The sequence below is a fragment of the Emys orbicularis genome, chromosome 2, assembly GCF_028017835.1.
Source record: "Emys orbicularis isolate rEmyOrb1 chromosome 2, rEmyOrb1.hap1, whole genome shotgun sequence".
NCBI lineage: Eukaryota > Metazoa > Chordata > Testudines > Emydidae > Emys > Emys orbicularis.
Window position 1 is genome coordinate 298,310,970 of NC_088684.1, and position 16,373 is coordinate 298,327,342.

General features: G+C 52.2%; 1 protein-coding gene across 1 annotated transcript; it reads left to right on the forward strand.

The window, feature by feature from the left end:
- Positions 1–1,538: 1,538 nt before the first annotated feature.
- Positions 1,539–12,146, forward strand: LOC135875104 (oocyte zinc finger protein XlCOF6-like). The gene is made up of 3 exons (XM_065400087.1): positions 1,539–1,562; positions 3,376–3,502; positions 9,910–12,146. Exons 1-3 carry the CDS (start codon positions 1,539–1,541, stop codon positions 12,144–12,146), a joined length of 2,388 nt encoding a protein of 795 aa, XP_065256159.1.
- Positions 12,147–16,373: the final 4,227 nt, after the last annotated feature.

Sequence of the window (16,373 nt, forward strand, 5' to 3'; positions counted from 1 at the left end):
CTTTGTGACTTAGCCTCACCCTCTCTGATCTGGTATTTTACCCACCTTCGCATTGACAAATCACCCAGCCTTCGCCGTCCACCACTCCGCTTCCGGCCTCAGACATGCCTGTGCTTTCTTCAGTAGAAGTTCCCCAGCAAGATCTGCCCAGCTATCAGCCTCTGCCTGTAAATCCTTTCTGAAAACTCCCCTCGGCTGTGGGGCCTGCAGGGCTCTGCCAGCTGACACAGGGAGGGGAGAGAGGATGAAATGTACAGACAAGGTTAGAGGGCAGCTTGGATGTTGTATTTCTAGCTTCCAAGGCCAGAAGGGACCTTTGTGATCATTTGGTCCGACCCCCTGTATAACACAGGCCAGGGAACTACCCCCCAAATAATTCCTAGAGCAGAGCTCTTTAGACAAACAGCCTGCCTTGGTTTTAAAATGACCAGTAATAAAATAATCCACAGGACTAAATGGTGGTGAATCATCCATGATCTAATCGTATCCACAGGTTTATAACATGCCCATCACCGTAGTATCTAAGCAAAACCAATGCACTTGATATGTAAAGAAACCTGTACCAAGCCCTTTTCCCCCCAAGTATGTTTGCACCTGCAGTAAATAGTGCCAGGATGTTTGCACCACACGTCAGTCTGGGTGCACGTACTTCACTCTCTCAATGCTACAGTACGTGCCCACAGTTAAAAGGTGCGCACCAACATCGGAGGGTGGCCCTGAAAAGCTGTGCCCACGTCAGAGGACTCTACTCATGCAAGTGGCTCCATTGAGGGCTGGAGGATCAGACGAGGGTGACCAGATGTCCCGATTTTATAGGGACCGTCCTGATCTTTGGGGCTTTTTCTTATATAGGCGCCTATTACCCCCCACCCTCTGTCCCGATTTTTCACACTTGCTGTCTGGTCACCCTAGATCAGACCCCTAGTCTCTGGTTACTTATTCCAAAATGTAAAGAGACTGGTTTGTAATGCAGAGGGGAGGGGCTTTGCTGGCAGTCACGTGTGGGAAGGTTTGCCACAGCAGCCCTGCAGAAAACAAAGGGTTTGCATGACCGCTCCGTGGGCTGATGGGAAGTGTAGTTCTCCCTCTCTGACAAGGTTAAAAACAGTCTGTGCTGTGGTCCCAGGCAGCTCCAGTACCTTCCGGGAAGGACTACAGCTCCCAGGGATGCTCGGTAGGAGTAAAAGCCTTACAATAGAGGGGGCTCTATGGGTCTAACAGCAGCACATGTGACCTCTGTGGATAACTGCCTTATTCCTCAGCATCCTCAGTTTGTCAGCGTTTGCTTTAAAAAAAACAACCTTATAGTCCTGCCTGCAGATCTCCCCCCTTTCTCTTTTCTCTACTCTCTCAGTGCCTTTCCTGGTAACTGCTGAAATCAGACCAGAGCCCCTCTGCGCTGGCAGCCATTGAGAGAGAAAAACCAGGATCTCTAAACACTGATTGATAAAAAAGACCAGATCTGGAGTCCTCATTATCTGCTGAGTTCCAGCCAAGACAGCCCATCTACACCCGGTGCATCCCAGCCCGAGAGGGGAATGGCTGAGGAGATCTCCGCTCAGGTAGGACATTTACCCTGAACATCGTGTTTGCAGATCAATTATAAACACCCCGAAGAACCTGTCAGGAAGCAGACTGCGATCTCAGTTACGCTGAGGTAAATCCAGAGCAGCTCCACTGAATTAAGTGGAGTGACTCCAGATTTACACGGAGAGCAGAATGTGTCTCTGTGTCCTGATACTCAGCCTGGCTGCAGCTAGGGTGACCAGACAGCAAGTGGAAAAATGGGGACAGGGATGGGGGGTGATAGGCGCCTGTATAAGACAAAGCCCTGAATATAGGGACTGTCCCTATAAAATCGGGACATCTGGTCGCCCGAGCTGCAGCCTGCAGGTTTCTAAGTCCACAGGTGGAGACTTGGATTTTGTTCTACTGGAGCAGTGTCTAATGAAAGGGTAAAATGCCTCTCTCTGCTGGGGCTCCATTATCAAGTCATAGATTCCCAGGCCAGGCGGGACTGTTCATTGTAATCAACTCCTCTGACCTCCTGTGTAATACAGGCCAGAGAACGGCCCCCAAATAATTCCTGGAGCAGAGCTCTTAGACCAGAGCTGCCTAGGAGCAGGGAATAGACACATTCGCGCTGCCCCCATCTGCCCTACACAGCAAAGCGGTGCCGGGCTGTCATATCTGAGGGGTCTGTCCTGCAGCACCGCATCTCTCTATAGAGCCAGGGAGGTGTTGTAGCTGTCAGCAGGTGCATGTTCCATTTGAAAATGTGGCCTGAGATGGTTGAGAAGTGCACGCAGGCTGAAGAACCTCGTTTTAGAGATGGCTCTTGGAAGGGGATTATCTAGAGTCTTAGCCCAGGTCTACACTAGTGGGGGGTCGACCTAAGATACGCGTAGCTGAAGTCGGCGTATCTTAGGTCGACTTACCTGGCCGTGAGGACAGCGGCGAGTCAACCGCTGCTGCTCCCCTGTCGACTCCGCTTCTGCCTCTCGCGAGCTGGAGTTCCAGAGTCCACGGGGAGCGCGATCGGGGATCGATTTTATCGCGTCTACACTAGACGCAATAAATCGACCCCCAATAGATCAATCACCGCCAATCCGGCAGGTAATGAAGACCTGCCCTTAGACTGGAGCGCAGGTTAGCGGCTGAACCAGGACTAGTGGGTTATATTCAGCAGCACGGAGCCCGGCCATTCTTGTGGGATTTCATCCCCAAACAGCAGAGACCTCACGAGAGCAGCTGCTCTCAAGGCTTGTGCCACATGAGGCCAAAATCACATGAGAACAGGTTTCCGCTTTAGCCAGGACAGGAAAATAAGACCCTGCCAGGTTTAGAATCCAACTAGAGTCCGTATCCAGCCCCTCCGCTTTGGAAGGGGTTTGGATCATAGGTTCTGCAGCGTTAATAGCTGTTGTACTTGGGAAGAGAATTAGAAAAATAACCCATGGTTATGGTCACCTAAATGTGTAACTGCTCTGCACAGGCTGGGCATGTTCTGTGGAGGAGCTGAAAGTAACGATCCGTGCAGACAAACCATTCCTCGGCAAGGCAGTGCCATGTATTGGAGATAACGAGCACTGTATTTGCACCCACAAGACACGCCATATGCCTGTAGCTAGTTGAAGGGCAAATGGCAGTTTTCAGGAAGGTACGTGCCGCACAAGGGTTCCAGAACCGAGCAGTCTCACAATCCTGTTATAAACCCTCCGGTTCCCGGAATTTGTTCACCTGCTTCCCACTTAACACGCTGTTAACCCCCGCGCGCGCGCACACACACACACACAGTAGCTTTTAACCTCACACCGATACCATAGCCCTTCCCGTTCCAGAAGGGCACTGAGCGGGTCGCTGTTTGTGTTTCAGAGCCTGGTAACGTTTGAGGATGTCAGTGTCTATTTCTCCCCGGAGGAGTGGGAGATTTTGGAAGAGTGGCAGAGGGAGCTTTACCAGGACGTCATGAGGGACAACTATGAGCTTCTGATCTCAATGGGTAAAAATCAACAATCGTTTTGCCTTTGCTTTTTGGATAGCCTGATTCTGGGCATGTCTGGGGTGACTTCAGTTTATCAGTTTGCACCACATTTTTAAGGGTTTGATTTCAATGGGTTAGGCCCGTAGGTGCTTTTGAAATCCCACTAGGTTCCGATCTGCATCTTTAAGCATCTGGATATCTTTAAACATCTGGCCCTTTCTCTTTCTCCACCATGGTGACGCTGTGGGCCTGATTCTGAGCTCAGTTACGCTAATGTAAATCTGGAGTAACTCCAGTGAGGTCCATGGAGACTCACCACTGTAAACGTGGTTTAAGTGAGAGCAGAATCGTGCTCCGTGAATGGAAACAAGGCAGTAACATGCCTCTGCTCTGACCCACTCATCTGGAAATGGGGGTGAACAGTGAAATGGCAAAGTTTGCAGATGATACAAAATGATTCAAGACAGTGAAGTTCAAAGCAGACTGCGAAGAGCTACAAAGGGACCTCACAAAGCTGGGTGACAGGGCAACAACATGGCAGATGAAATTCATCCTTGACAGGTGCAAAGTAACGCACACTGGGAAAAAATAATCCCGACTACACATTTATAATGATGGGTTCTCAATTAGCTGTTACCACTTAGAGAGATTTTGGAGTCTCCATGGATAGTTCAGCTCAATGTGTAGCAATGGTCTAAAAGGCTAACAGATTCATGACCTATGAAGGAAGGCTGAAAGAATTGGGTTTGTTTAGTTTGGAAAAGAGAAGACTGAGAGGGGACATGGTAGCAGTTTTCAGGTATCTAAAAGGGTGTCATAAGGAGGAGGGAGAAAACTTGTTCACCTTAGCCTCTGAGGATAGAACAAGAAGCAATGGGCTTAAACTGCAGCAAGGGAGGTCTAGGTTGGACATTAGGAAAAAGTTCCTAACTGTCAGGGTGGTTAAACACTGGAATAAATTGCCTAGGGAGGTTGTGGAATCTCCATCTCTGGAGATATTTAAGAGTAGGTTAGATAAATGTCTATCAGGGATGGTCTAGACAGTATTTGGTCCTGCCATGCGGGCAGGGGACTGGACTCGATGATCTCTCGAGGTCCCTTCCAGTCCTAGAATCTATGAATCTATGAATTGTTAGGGACTATTCGGAAAGGAATAGAAAATAAGGCAGAACATTTCACATACCATTATGTAAGTCCCTGGTGCGCCCACACCTGCTATACTGTGACCAATTCTGGTCGCCCCATCTCAGAAAGGACACAGGGGAACTGGAAAAGGTTCAGAGAAGGGCAACAAAGATGATCAAGGGTATGGAACAGCTTCCATATGAGGAGAGACTAAAAAGATTAGGGCTGTCATCTTAGAAAAGAGACGACTCGTGGGGATATGATAGAGGTCTATAAAATCATGACTGGTGTGGAAAAAGTGTTATTTGCCCTTTCCCACACTACAAAAACCAGGGATCACCCAATAAAATTAATAGGCAGCAGGTTTAATACAACCAAGAAGTACTTTTTCACACAATGCACAATTAACCTGTGGAATTCATTGCCAGGGGATGTTGTGAAGGCCAAAAGTATAACTGGGTTAAAAAAAGAACTAGATACGTTCATGGAGGACAGGTCATAGAATCATAGAATATCAGGGTTGGAAGGGACTCAGGAGGTCATCTAGTCCAACCCCCTGCTCAAAGCAGGACCAATCCCCAACTAAATCATCCCAGCCAGGGCTTTGTCAAGGTCCATCAATGGCTGTTAGCCAGGATGGGCACGGATGCCAAACCATGCTCTGAAGTGTCCCTAGCCTCTGTTTGCCAGAAGATGGGTGGATTACTCCAGCTGCCCTCTTCTTTACAGTTCCCTGAAGTTCTGGGGAGCCATTGTCAGAAGACAGGATACTGGACTAGAGGGACCGTTGGTCTGACCCAGTGTGGCTGCTCTTATGTTCTTAACTGCTGACTTGTGGCTTATCCCTCCTCAATACATTTTTCTGAAAAATGCCCTCCTAGTTGGTTTGTTTTGCAACTTTTTTTCTGCAAATCATCATCGCTCTAGGTGATGCGTGCAGTAGAAATGCCTAGTCATTCATTCATTCATTCATTCATGCATTTATTCCAGTGCTTGCTCTTCTGGGGCAGCCAACAAACTCACCACCGTCCACCTGAACAAATATTCTCTTAAATATTCCTCTGCATTGCTGTAGAGTGGAGGTACTCTCGCTTTGTTGCTGCACCCCTTCTCCACAGGAGTCACATAACAGCCCGCCCCCAAACGCCCGCCCAACTGGGGCAAAAGTAACTCACCGAGCGGAGCAGGTGGCTCACCCGAGGTCGGGGCAGGTCCTCGCTGGCTACGTCTCCAGAGAAGCCCACGGCAGCGCAGTGCAGGAGTAGACCAGGGCACCGTGTGCTTCCTCCCCCCTGCCCACAGCCTCTAGCTCCTGCAGCCTCCGGAGGGTTTAAAATACATGGTGCTGGGGCCGGTCAGGCGTGTGGCCAGGGCAGGACAGCCGCGGGGACAGTGCGCCAGGAGTCCCCAGCAGTCCGGAGGGGGAGGAAGAGGAGAGCAGCAGGCTGCTGCCTGGATGGGGTGGGGCTGCACTCCCCCTCCCAGCCCGAGTGCTGGGGGCTTCCTGCGTGTTATTTTTCCACATTTAAAATCCAGGGTCCTGAGCTGTCAGACATTTCGGACCAGGCGTGGTGCTTACTCCCTTGAAAGCAGTGGAGTGACTCATGGCAGTAAGCTCTACTCCCTGGAGTAAGTTGTTTGCAAGAGAAAACCCTTACACACAGAGTGCTTACATTCGGAGCTGGCGTAGGCAGCCACAGCTCCACTGACGCCAGGTGTAGCAGAGTGCGGCAGGGCCCCTGGGCTCCTGCCTCTGCTGGGTCCACAAAGTCACTCGGCGACCCTGGGGTTAGTAACCACTGGTGCCGTTTATTTGCAAGCTTGTTCCCACCACCGTTTCACCATGTACAGTTGGCCCTTCACCATCTGCAGGCAGGAGGGAATCGCCACCTCGCTGCTTCCGTTCCCTGTCTTTTCTCTTCCTTCCCCTGAGGCTTTTATACAGCCCCAGGGTAATTGGGCGGCAGCTGTCTCTGCTTCCCCAGATAGGGCCAGGTTATCTCCAGCCAGCTCTAATGTATTCCCCTAAACGGGAGCTGGCGTGACAGAGGGTGTAGGCCCAGCCGGCCCTTTGCCCAGCACCCTGTCACACCAGGGGTGTTATAATCACTGACATCAGGGGTGACTGTCCCTTATTCCACACACACTGCGACTGGGACAATTCTCAGTGGAATCCAGAAGTAGAACATTCAAAGTAACAAAGGGGCAGAGGGGTGGGTGGTGATGTGGGTTCCTACAGGGCAATGTACCGTGAGGGAGACAATACGAGGGATTAAAAGCCCCTGTTTATTCTCAGAGCAGGTACAGCCTGGACTGCAGCATTGCCAGATCCCCACCACCACCCCTACCCGTCTGCACCAGTTTAGAGCGGGTCATTGTTAGGTGAGCCCCTTAGACACCCCACTTAGGACCTAGCAAAGACTCAGTTTCTCACTGTAAAAGCCAGGTCACCTGGCTGGGGCTAGCCCTAGAGGGACTAGCACAATTTAAATACACCCCCTTTTTTCTCAGTCTAGGCCCTCAGGGGGAGAGGGGAGTCACGTCTCCCGCGCCCACTCATTCCTTGGCCTCTCTCATGAGATGGGTAGGGGTTGCTGACGAGCATTCGCTGTGATGGTGGGTTTTATAATAGGGGCGCCACTAGGTACCGGAAAGGGACGCTCCAGCCCACCCACACAGCGGCGTCTGTGCACCACTGTCCCAGGCCACGTCCACACCAGTGACCTGGCAGGCATATTGCCCAGCGCCGGCCAGTCCCCCTATGTGGGGCCACTGTATTCCCACACCATGGATCACGTTGCCAGCCAGGCTTGGCTGATGGCGAGTAGGTCCCAGTCTGCGGCAGTCCAGGTGAGAACCCCCTCCCCGTTGAGTCCCATTGCCACGTGAGGCCTGGAAGGGGATGGCGCCATCTCACCCGCTTCTCTTCCTGGTGAGAGGGGTGGGGAGGCCCAGGAGCTGCAGACGGCACCCACCCAGACTCCTGGTTTCCCTCCGATTTAGGGCACTGTCTCCCAAGTGGTTGCCATGGCACTGGCTGTCTAGGGTATCGGCCCTGAAGGATGCGGGGCAGCGCGATGGATACCCCTATGCTACGTAGAGGGCTGTATCTCTGTGTCCAATCCGGGGGGGGGGCAGCCCGCTAAGCCGGCTCTCTGTGGTGGGAGAGCTGGGCGGGGTGGAGAGGCACGTTAGGCTCGGTCTCTGTGTCCCAGGAGGGCAGCCCCAGCTGGAGGGACGCCCCTGGGGGATGAGAAGGACTGGGCCGAGTGGAGAGATGCTCCCTCAGTGGGATGGGGGCGACACACCCAAAGCGGGGGACCCTCCTGAGGGGCAGTGGGGCAGGGAAACCCACCCTTGGGAGGGAGTAGGAAGAGTGGGGCTTGCAGAAGCAGGACCCTCCCTGGGAGGGGAGTTTTCACCTTGCCAGGGGGCACATTCACTAGGAGGAGGGGACCTTGTCAAGGGGCCACAGAAGACTCTGAAGCCTGGGAGATGCAAAAGGAAACTAACTGGGTCTGCCTTGCGCTCTCAGCAGGTCATTCTGTTATGAAACGTGCCCTCCCGCCACGGACCGAGCGAGGGGAGGAGCCGCCACGTCCCAGGGAATGGAGCGATGCAGAGGAAAAGGGGACTCCGCAAAGCTGCTTCACAGGTGAGGGATCAGACCTGCTCCAGAAACTCTCAGGTGTAGGCCCAGCCGGCCCTAGCCAGCGGAAATGGGCTCACAGCTTCCTAGGGAGGACTGCTCCACCGGTTCTTTCTTGGCGGATGCAGACGGGGCAGAGAAGGAATGAAGCCAACATTCCACAAGCTCTTCAGGTTACAGGGTGTCTCTTCCAAGCATCAGGTTTTTACCTCTTAGTCGTCACATCTTGGTGGGCTGAGCTCTCAAATGCCATTCAAAGATTTTGTTCACCTAGAGCTTGTTGAATTTTTTGCTACAAAATTAGCACCTCATTGGTTAATCTCGCTCTCAGATCCATCCTCCGTTTCTTCACATGGTTCGTTATTCTCTGGGCAGTGGGGGCCTGTCATTTTCAGGCTGTTGGCTGTTTGCCAACTGTCTGTTTTGATGATTTCTATTCATTATTAGTGCTTCTTATAGTGCTGTGGGGTTGGGCAAATTAAGACACATGATATTGTGTGTGCTTCCTGACTGGGAGAATTGCAAATAAGAAATCAAGAATAGCATATGATTAAGATCACACGTTCTGGTACAGATTTTCCTACTCAATCTTTTCTGTGAAAATTTTTGGAATTTAGGATAATTTTTACAATACAGTAGAATCTCAGAATTACGAACACCAGAGTTACGAACTGACCAGTCAACCACACACCGCATTTGGAACCAGAAGTACACAATCAGGCAGCAGCAGAGACATAAACCCCCCCCCCACCAAAGATAGTACAGTCCTGTGTTAAACGTAAACTACTAAAAAAATAAAGGGAACGTTTAAAAGAAAAGATTTGACAAGGCAAGGAAACTGTTTCTGTGCTTGTTTTGTTTAAATTAAGATGGTTAAAAGCAGCATTTTTCTTCTGCATAGTCAAGTTTCAAAGCTGCATTCAGTCAATGTTCAGTTGTAAACTTTTGAAAGAACAACCCTAGTGTTCTGTTCAGAGTTACGAACATTTCAGTTACGAACAGCCTGCATTCCCGAGGGGTGCGTAACGCCGAGGTTCTGCTGTATGTGACAGTCATCTTAATCTTCATAAGTAAACAGTGGTATGACCCTATGGCTCATTGCAAACTGATGTGACCTGACAGCATTTTTTTTTAAATCTATATTTCATACATGCCACCTAGTATTAAAATAGTAAAGACGATCATGTGATCTGTAACCAGCAAATTCTAATCAATCATGGAAAGAATGGAAGCAGCGTGTATAGTGGGAGTAAGGTCTCCTGAGTTGTGTTCCCAGCTTTCTGTCACTAACCTATTGTGTGACCTCTTGATCTCACTGTGCCTCAGTGAGCCACTCTGTAAAACGGGTATGATACCAGTACTGCTTACCTACCTATCTCACAGCATGGGTTTGGGGGACTAGATAATGCCTGTAAAATGCTTTGAGATCCTAACATAGAGGCAATATCCTGTTGGCATGATGACTTCCTACAAAAGTTCCAAATCTTTTAAACCTTGTAACTATAGACATGGAGGTGGTACAAGGGGCCTATAACCAGTGCTGCTGTGAGACACACCTTCATGGGATTACACTGGTAATCAGAAAGAGTTGATATTAGAAGTTTTACCTTCCCTTGCAATAATATTCTGAACTCTCGTCTCTGTGTTGTAGATGATGAGAACTTTACTATAAAATCAGAACCACCTGCCCCCTTACCAGAGAGATCAGAAGAGAATCTCTCCATGTCTCCAGACTGGAGAAACACCTACAAGATCCAGTGCAAACCAGAAAGGCAGCAGATGAACCCCACCAGAGCAGAGAATGAGAAACTTACGGTGAAATTAGACTCACCTGAACTATCACCTGAACAGTCCAAAGACACTGTTTTTGAGTCTTCAGATTGGGACAGCATCTTCAGGATCCCGTGCAAATCAGGAAGGCAGCCGGTGAGCCCCATTGAAGCGACCCATGAGACCTCCGCTATAAAACTGGAGGTACCGGACCGATCATCAGAAACAAGCCCAGAGAATGTGACCGTGAATTCAGACTGGGGGAATGTCTGCAGGATCCCGTGCAAATCACAAAGGCAGACGAGGAGCACTCTACAGGCTGAGGCTGAACAATCCGGCTTTGGCAACATAGAGAATTTTGCACTTTTCCAAGAACACCTGAAGAGAGAAATGCCATACGGGTGCATGGAATACGAAGACAACTTTGCGGATCAGGTTGGCCTGGAACCACACCAGGGAAAGCTCCCACTGGAGGCTCCATTTAACTGGACTGGTTGTGGCAGCGGCTTTGGGCCGATGTCCCTTCTCATGACTCATGAGAAAACCCACATGGGAGTGAGGCCGTACATCTGCACGGAATGCAAGAAGGGCTTCAATCACAAACAAGACCTGATACGGCATTACCGTATCCACACGGGAGAGAGACCCTATCAGTGCACTGAATGCGGGAGAAGCTTCGTCCAGAAAACGCACCTTATAACGCACTTCCGAATCCACACGGGCGAGAGGCCGTTTCCATGTACTGAGTGCGGGAAAAACTTCAGGAAGAAAACCCACCTGATGCGGCACCAGAGGACTCACTCGGGAACCCGGCCGTTTCCCTGCTCTGTCTGCCAGAAGAACTTCAGCCACAAGCAAGATCTCGCCAGGCACCAGCAGATCCACACAGGGGAACGGCCGTTCACGTGCACCGAGTGTGGGAAGAACTTCGGCTGGAAGAAGAATCTCATCACCCACCAGCGTATCCACACGGGGGAGCGGCCCTTCAGCTGCGCCAAGTGTGGGAAGAGCTTCAGCTGGAAGAAATACCTCATCACGCACCAGAAGACCCATGAGGAGAAGAGACTGTACAACTGCCCTCACTGCGACAGGAGCTTCTGCCAGAAATCCGTGCTCAGCATGCACCAGAAGACGCACCTCGAAAGGCGATCCTACACCTGCGCCATATGCCAGAGGAGCTTCGGCCACAAGCAGGACCTCATAAGGCACCACCGGATCCACACCGGAGAGAGACCCTTCGCCTGCAGCGAATGCGGGAAGAGCTTCAGCCAGAAGACTCACCTGGTGACCCACTTCCGGATCCACACGGGCGAGAGGCCGTTCCTGTGCAGCGAATGCGGGAAAGGGTTCAGCAAGAAAACCCACCTGATGAGGCACCAGCAAATCCACACAGGGGAGCGGCCCTTCAGCTGCACCCAGTGCGACAAAGGCTTCAGCTGCAAGAAGAACCTCCTCACCCACCAGCTGATCCACTCCAGGGACGTGATCCTCTACGCCTGCGCCGAGTGCGAGAAGAGCTTCACCTGGAAGAAGAACCTCATCACCCACCAGAAGATCCACGCGGGGAAGAAGCCGTTCGTCTGCACCGAGTGCGGGAAGAGCTTCAGCCAGAAAACCCACCTGAACACCCACCAGCGCATCCACACCGGAGAGCGGCCCTTCCCCTGCGCCCAGTGCGGCAAGGCCTTCAGCCAGAAGTCCATCCTCATCACCCACCAGAAGACCCACCTGGGCAGCCGGCCCTATGCCTGCACGGAGTGCGAGAAGAGATTCAGCCACAAGCAGGACCTGAAGCGACACCTGAGGATCCACACAGGAGAAAGGCCCTACGCGTGCACCGCGTGCGGCAAGAGCTTCAACCAGAGGACGCACCTCATCACGCACTACAGGATCCACACCGGGGAGAGGCCCTTCCCCTGCGACCTCTGTGGGAAGCGCTTCAGCAAGAAAACACACCTCATGAGGCACCAGAGAGTGCACGCCGCGGTAAAGCCGCACATGCGCAGACTCAACGTGGGGGCCATCTCCATGGGGAGCCAGATTTCGGTCTCGGTTGGAAGTCCTATCTCGCTGGGGGATCCGCTGAAGGAGGAGACCATATACATTTACCAGCTGTGAAAGAAGAGCAACGCTAGACGCCTGCCCAACGGAGCTGAGCAAGGAAAGTGCAACCACTCAGAATCCAGACAGGACTGAATGTGAGAAAAGCTCCACAGCGGGGCCACGTGCCCGGACCCAGTACGCAGGAGCAGGTCCAGTCTAACCATCCAGCTCCTGTTCCCACCAGCAAATACGCACGGAGCAGAATCCATGTCTATTTATCAGGCTGAGGTCTGCAGAGAAATGTTAGAGCACCCCAGGGACCAGCCTAGCGCTGGGACCCTAGAGGAAAGGTTCGTCTCCTCTCGAAGGTTCATTAGTGGCCTCTCACAAAGAACATGCTTTGGCCCAAATTTGCAGCAAGTTGCCTTAGTTGCACCTGCAGAAGTTGAATGCATCTGTCTGTGCCCCGAAAAGTGCATCAGCCTATGCAAGATGAGCAACCGCATGCACAAAGCATGTTTGGGGTGCACACAAACACTATGTGCTCCCAATATTTGCAAGCACAGTTACAGAGTCCCCCGGGAAACACGTCCCTTTGTATCCTGGATGTAAGAACTGGACATTTTAACGGTCACAAGACAGTCCACATAGCCATTCACGGGAATCTACGGGGAGGAATAGAAGCTTCACTACTAGGTCCTGCTTCAGTCTACTCTGCAGATCTGAACCAGGAGAGCAAAGACAGACCTGCAATGAATGTGTGAAAAGCTGTTATCGATGTTTATATGTAAATCTCCAGTGGGATCATCGCAGGAATCAACAAACCACAAAGACTGCACTCAATTGTACAGTAACCCCTGAACACATGAGAAATGGGGGGACACAGTGTCCGGCGTGTAGAACGGTTTCAAAAGAAGAGGAGTAAAGGAATAACCAAGATACCCTGTTATCTCCTCTGTCAGCCACTCCCCCTGCACCCCGTATCCGCAGGGTGGCAGAGGACACTGAACGTGAGTTGGCAGGAAGCCGTAGTGGGAAAGAGTTTTAACAGAACCATCATTGCTCCTTCTTGAACTGCTCCTGGAAACACTGGCGTGTATTTCAGTGGAGCATCAGCACGTGCTGCAGTGACCAAACCAGGGGCTTTCCGTTCAGACAGGGGGAATGTCTACCCAGCTCTTCTCTCGTTCGGCTCGCACATCCGCAGGGGAGAGCCGCGCGAGGGGATTCAGAACTGGGTGCACCATGAGAATCTGCACCGTCTGCTTCCCCACAGGGACCCAGGGCTGTTACTGCAGGTGTCAGCTCTAGCTGCCAAACCGAGCATGCTGAGTATCAGACACGCTCACCCAGTCTAGCCAGGACACACTAACAGGGCTTAAATCTGGCCAGAGCTGAGCTCTGGGAAATATTTCCAAGCCCCAGCGCCACCCTGCGGCGTGGAGCCCCCGCCCGCCATATGGGACTGAAGCCCTGAGCCCCGGCGCGCCCCTTTCCCACACCCCTGGTGCAGCTGAATCCCAGAGCCCATCACCCCGCCACAGGGCAGAAGCCCCGAGCATACCCCGCCAGCCCAGCGGCTGGAGCCCTGAGCCTCCCCTCCAGCCCACTGGGCCCTGGAGTTTTTATAGCATGGTGGGGGAGGGCGTGGGGGGCTCCGGGAAATAATCTATGAGAAGTTAAGCTCTGCCCACTAATACTACAGCCTCTGCAACAGGGGATAGCAGAGACTTTGATGCCTAACATACAGCACGACGACTTGTTCATCCACAGAAGGAGAGAATTATCTAAAGTCGCATTCAGTTTCCTGCATAAAGTACAGGTCCATTGTCGTGACAGTGATGGTACGACTGATGTTACTGCACTTACCTCTCCCGGGCGGTCTAGGGGCCAGAGTCTGAGCTGTCCAGCATCTAGGGGCTTGTCTCTTCTCCCCCCATCGCTGTAGTCGCTGAATCCCTCCAAGTAAAACCAACCCCCCTTTTGCCACCATTGGAGGGTTTTAAGAGCAGGTTGGACAACCCCTGTCAGAGATGGTCTAGATAATACTTAGTCCTGCCGTGAGTGCCGGGGACTGGACTAGGTGACCTCTCGAGGTCCCTCCCACTCCTGTGATTCTATTTCTTTCTTCTGTCCCTGCTGACAAGAAGCAGGTTTGGTGGACACACACACACACACACACCCTGGAGTAAATAAAGAACATGGGTTTAATTTTGTGCAAAGGTACTATACATGGGGAAAAGTTACTGAGAAGGTGACTGTAGAGCAGGGGTGCTCAAACTGGGGGTTGGGACCCCTTGGGGTTATGAGGTTATTATGTGGGGGGGGTCATAGAATATCAGGGTTGGAAGGGACCTCAGGGTGTCATCTAGTCCAACCTCCTGCTCAAAGCAGGATGAATCCCCAACTTTTTTTTTAATCCCAGATCCCTAAATGGCCCCCTCAAGGATTGAACTCATAACCCTGAGTTTAGGAGGCCAATGCTCAAACCACTGAGCTATCCCTCCCCAGTCTTGGGTCAAAGGCTGACTTTCAATAGATCGCAGCGAGGTAGCTGCTCTGCTACACACGAAACCCTGACCCAGAAGCAGGTCATCTACGAATGATTTAGCACCAGGTTCCCCACGAACATGCAGTGCGCAACGGGTGAGAGGCGGCTCCCTTCTGTCCGCACTCTGGTCCCGACACGAATGGGCTCTCCTCACCGAGCCCTACCCCCCGGAGGGGGGGGCCGGCTATCCGGGGCCAACTGAGGCTCCACGGCGCTGCCGTATCGTTACGTTTAGGGGCGTTCAGTCATAATCCCACAGATGGTAGCTTCGCCCCATTGGCTCCTCAGCCAAGCACATACACCAAATGTCTGAACCTGCGGTTCCTCTCGTACTGAGCAGGATTACTATTGCAACAACACATCATCAGTAGGGTAAAACTAACCTGCCAGCCTCCACCCAAACCCCGCTTTGCCTCCAGCATTTATAATGGTGTTAAATAGATTTAAAAGTGTTTTTAATTTATAAGGGGGGGTGGCACTCACTGCTGTAGAGCACCAGTGAGCTCAGCAAATACCTGCCTTGGTTTCTAAAGGCGGCGCCGAGTGAAAAGGCAGGAAATCCCCTTCTGTTCCTACCTGTTGTAACAGTCACCGAAGAGCTTCACGTACCACGCTGAACCTGCAGCATCAGGGGCTGGAATTTGCTGCTCATTGTAAATGGAGCGAATTTGATCTGGACCCCACTGAGGTCAGTGAGCCCTCTCCCCCCCGAGCATGCACTCGCACCATGGCACACCGGTCTGGGGGGATGACAGCCTGTGACAGGAGCCAGCACGGCCTCGGGTGCAAATAGACACATTCTGAAATGATCCAAGTCCCCAGACAGCTCAGGGGGTGGGGATGGGGGAGACTGATTTATTCTGTATGTTGTACACCAGTCTTGAATTAAACTCTCCAGAATCTGTTAAAATAACATTACGAGCAAACACACGTCGTTAAGAGTCCTGGGTGATCGGCTGCCCCTTTGTGTCTGGCTCTGAACCTCTGGCCACCAGTGACTTAATTCCCTCGGCCTCGCTCCCTATGCGGCACTTCCTAGGGGCAGGGCCACCCTCGCAACACTGCCGCGGTTCAGCTGCCCCGTCTCGGTGGAGAGACGCCACCTCTGCCGCCGGGCGGGGTTCTCTGCCTGACAGGCGGCAGCTCGGGCAATGGGAGAACTCGCGCACCGTCTGCACTGGGGGTGAGCTCCGTTTAACTGCACTGTACAGGGGGTGGATTTTCACCCCCCTGAGCGACGCAGTTACACTGGCCTCCTGTCCTCGTGCAGACCAGGCCTTAGATGTAAGCTCTTCAGGACAGGACCCACCGGTTTGCTACGTCTGGCCAGGGCCCAGCACAAGGAGGCCCGGTCTCTAGTTACTATCACAATACAAATGATGAACAATGAAGTAGGCGTGAGACAGGCACACGAGGTGTCAGCGACCCCCGGATATGGTCTAACAGCGCAAGACCAAGCCCCAGAAGCAGCCATGTCCAGGGGCGGGGTCAGGCCTTACCGCTGGCTTAGCGCGTGGGGCTGCTACCATTAGCTCAGTTTCACTTTAATGCTCTGGATGGAGGCACAGTTCTGTCCTAAAGCCAGCGGGTGCGAGGGAAGACAGTCCGACAGGGGAGCGTTACAGTCCCACAGGGTTTTATTCATGGGGTTTGGCTACCGTTACTCTCAAGCCTTTGGCCCCCTCAGCAGTGTCTTGAGGCAGCGTCCGTACTAAGGAGTATAAAGAACAACCACAGACTTATTTACCGGG

Coding starts and splice junctions, on each gene's coding strand:
- LOC135875104 (XM_065400087.1), top strand. CDS start 1,539: ATGGCTGAGGAGATCTCCGCTCAG. Junction 1,563..3,375: donor CTGAGGAGATCTCCGCTCAG/GTAGGACATTTA, acceptor TTTGTGTTTCAG/AGCCTGGTAACGTTTGAGGA. Junction 3,503..9,909: donor TGAGCTTCTGATCTCAATGG/GTAAAAATCAAC, acceptor TCTGTGTTGTAG/ATGATGAGAACTTTACTATA.